The sequence below is a fragment of the Myotis brandtii genome, unplaced genomic scaffold, assembly GCF_000412655.1.
Source record: "Myotis brandtii unplaced genomic scaffold, ASM41265v1 scaffold627, whole genome shotgun sequence".
Taxonomy (NCBI): domain Eukaryota; kingdom Metazoa; phylum Chordata; class Mammalia; order Chiroptera; family Vespertilionidae; genus Myotis; species Myotis brandtii.
The window spans coordinates 931,618-934,754 of record NW_005370397.1 but is presented as its reverse complement, the minus strand read 5'-3'; the positions used below and the strand labels follow the sequence as shown (position 1 = coordinate 934,754).

At 62.9% G+C, this 3,137-nt stretch overlaps 1 protein-coding gene across 1 annotated transcript in view; it reads right to left on the bottom strand.

Annotated features, from left to right (window-relative positions):
• The window catches only part of KIF26B (kinesin family member 26B), a 236,260-nt gene that overhangs the window by 991 nt on the left and 232,132 nt on the right, over positions 1-3,137 (bottom strand). The window contains exons 10-11 of the mRNA XM_014528243.1: positions 1,142-1,304; positions 5-236 (exon numbers count right to left, since the gene is read on the bottom strand). Of these exons, the coding sequence (XP_014383729.1) occupies positions 5-236; positions 1,142-1,304 (395 nt within the window). The remainder of the gene's footprint in view (positions 1-4; positions 237-1,141; positions 1,305-3,137) is intronic.

Here is a 3,137-nt window from a genome sequence, read left to right as displayed (position 1 = left end):
GGGCCCTCGTTGTCCGTGAGCTCCTTGTCGGAGAGCGCCGTGCCGCTGGGCCCGATGTAGATGACCGTGTCGCAGGACTGCTCGCTGCTGGACGAGTAGTCGGGGTCGCTGGACAGCTGTGGGACGGGGAAGTCGGGGTCCACGGCGGCCCTGGCCTGGAAGGGCCTCAGCTGCGTGGGCCTGCGCATCCTGCCTTCCTCACAGGAGCTCTCTCCCCCCGACGAGCTCGACGTGTACTGTGGGCGAGAGGACAGTCAGCATGGGCTGCCCCAGGGGCCCCCAGGAGCCCCCAGACAGCTGCCAGGGACCCCCAGGGAACCGCCCAGGCCCCCCCAGGAGCCGCCCAGGGACCCCCAGGGATGCTGGTTGGCTATAGGCTCCCGGCTGCGGGCTGGCTGCCCGCCCTGCGTATGGGCAGTTGCCTGGCTGTGCCCGGCCAGTGCACCTCCTGTGCCAAGGGCAGCCCGTGCGTGGCACACAGGACAGAGTCTGCTCCTGAAGGGGTGACCAGCAGGGCCGGGCTGAGCTCCTCAGGGCGGGGGGTCATGAACTTGGCCCCCCAGTCACTGTGGCACCTTGTCCCACGAAACACTGGTTTGAAAGACTTGCTTGTTATTTATGAAAAGCTACAGAAAGGAGGGGAAAGCCCACGTCACCAGCCGGCCCTGAATCAGAGCGACCACCATTGGTCACTTCCTCACACGGTCGTCTCACGCCCCCGCTGGCTGGCTTGGCCTCTGCCTCGCCAGGTGAGCCCAGGGGTGTGTCATGGACTCTGAGCACCAACCAGCAACCTCTGACCTCACAGGGCAGAGCCCAGCAGCCTGAAAAGGCCTCCTGGACACGCAGGGGGAGGGCCACCTGAGCGAGGGATGAGCAGTCGTCCGGGGCCAGCCACTGAGGGACACGGGACACGGTCTTGGTCTCCGTCGGACCAAGGCTGGTGGGAGCCGCTGTGCGTGAGTCCTTCCGTCCCTCCCATGTGGACGTGTACCCCGGTCGGGTCCGGGCTGGATGACCCCGAAAGGCAGCGACGGTGGGGCCCGGGAGTGACGGACGCTCCTGCCCCAGGTGGCGGGGAGACTGCTGAGCTGGTTTTTCTGGCTCCCACACCCCTCCCCCCACCCCGCCAGCTCCCTACCTTTGTTTTCTTCTTCTTCATCCTCAGGACTCGGGAGGCGATCTGGATGGTGGACAGGGTCTCGGCGTAGCTGCCGGCGGCGGCCGAGATGTGCGCGATCATGGTGGTGCGGCAGTTGACGTTCCCCAGGGACTCCCGCAGCAGCATGGTGAGCTTGCTGTCCCTGCGGGCACGGGGCTGCGTTAGCGGGCGCCCGCCCGGGCTCGGGCCTCTGCAGGCCGCTGCTTGAGGGCAGTGGGTTTTCGTGGCAGCCTGATCAGCTCATTCTCTAGCACGAGGCTCTTCGCACTTGGCAGCTGAGCGAGAGATTCTCACCCCAAGGACAGGGCTCATACAAGCGCCTCCCCTGGCCCCTGCGCCCGGCCGTGACGGGCACCCTGTGTCTGTACCCAGATGGCACACAGGGGCCTGGGAACAGAACGGAAGGACGGCTGTGGCCAGGGATGCCGCCGCTGGCTGCACACACGCCCCTTTCCCGTGAGTTCCTACTCACGGGCCACCCGTCTCAGGCCACCCCTGCTCACGGGCCACCAGTCTCGGGCCACCCCTGCCACAAAGGCAGCACCCCCACTGGGAACTTGCGTTGAAGATCTGGGGTCTATAAAACACACAAAGGCCCTTTGCCACGGAGTCGCACCCCGTTTCTTGCTGTTGTCGTGTAACTCATATTTGCACGGAGCGGTAATAAAGGAATTCCGGTTCCTAAAAGTGACGAAACACAGACACAGCCCGAGCACTGTCAGCCACGGAACAGAACTTCCTAGAAAAACCTCCTCGGGACGCTACGGGGCTGAGGGCCAGGGCCGTGAGCCGGGGCCCAGGCGTTTACACGGTTTCCAGGATCCTTAAACATGGAGCTGGAGGCGGCTCCGGGTTCCTCCCTGTTCTTGTCCCCGCTCCTCCCTGCCTGGCTTCCGGAGGGCGGCTCACATCTCCAGCCACAGGTCTGCTCAGCTGCTGCCACCTCATCTCACCTCGGGAGGCAGCCCACTTCCCAGGCCTCTGTACACACTCATCTCACACCCCTGTGTGCGCTCAGCTCACAGCCCTTTGCACACTCATCTCACAGCCCTTGGCACACTCAGCTCACAGCCCTTGGCACACTCAGCTCACAGCCCTGCGCGCGCTCAGCTCACACCGTGTGTGCTCACACTCCTGTGTGTGTTCACAGAGTCATCTGAGGGGTTTGTCCTCCCCTCCGTGCCCCTGTCAGCCCCCCTGCACAGCTCCCTGAGGGGAACGGGCCCGCTCGGCTGACTCAGTGGGAGACGCAGGCCACCATCCTCAGAGATCAGACCTGGGAAATGGGAAGACATTTCTCACGTGACCTGCATCCGCCTTCGGGGAGGAGAGACGGGAGTGAGGACAATCGTTTTTCCTTTCCATCTGGGACCAATTCAGGTGCCAGTTCGGGGCTGCTGGGCTCACTCGGGCTCAGTTTCAGGGCAATTTAAAAATATACCAGGGTTTCCTTTCAAGCAAAATAACCAGTGACAGAGTGAGGAAGGAGAGGGGCTGAATGTGTGTCCTCCCCAAATTCATGTGATGGTGTTAGAAGGTGGGCCTCTGGGAGGTGATTAGGTCAGGAGGGTGGGGTCCCCATGAACTGGTTAGTGCCCTTGTAAAGGAGGCCCCAGAAGCCCCCTCACTCCTCCCACCACGTGAGGTTATGGCAACAAGACGCCGTCCAGGAACCACGAGGTGGGACCTCTCCAGACCCTGAACCTGTGGTGCTGTGATCTTGGACCCAAACCCCCGACTGTGCGAAATAAACTTCTGTGGTTGAAGCCACCCCATCTGTGGTAGTTGTCACAGCAGCCCAGACTCAGCGAAAAGTATGGGGTGTGGAGGAGGAGCGGGCCTGGTGGCAAACATCTAACGCCTTTCACAATGTACCCAGAAGGGACGCCACAGCCACCAGCAGCGCCGACGACCAAGGGGAAGTCACGTCTGCTCCGTTCCGGGCAGACAGGCTCTGTGCAGGTGCTGTACCTGG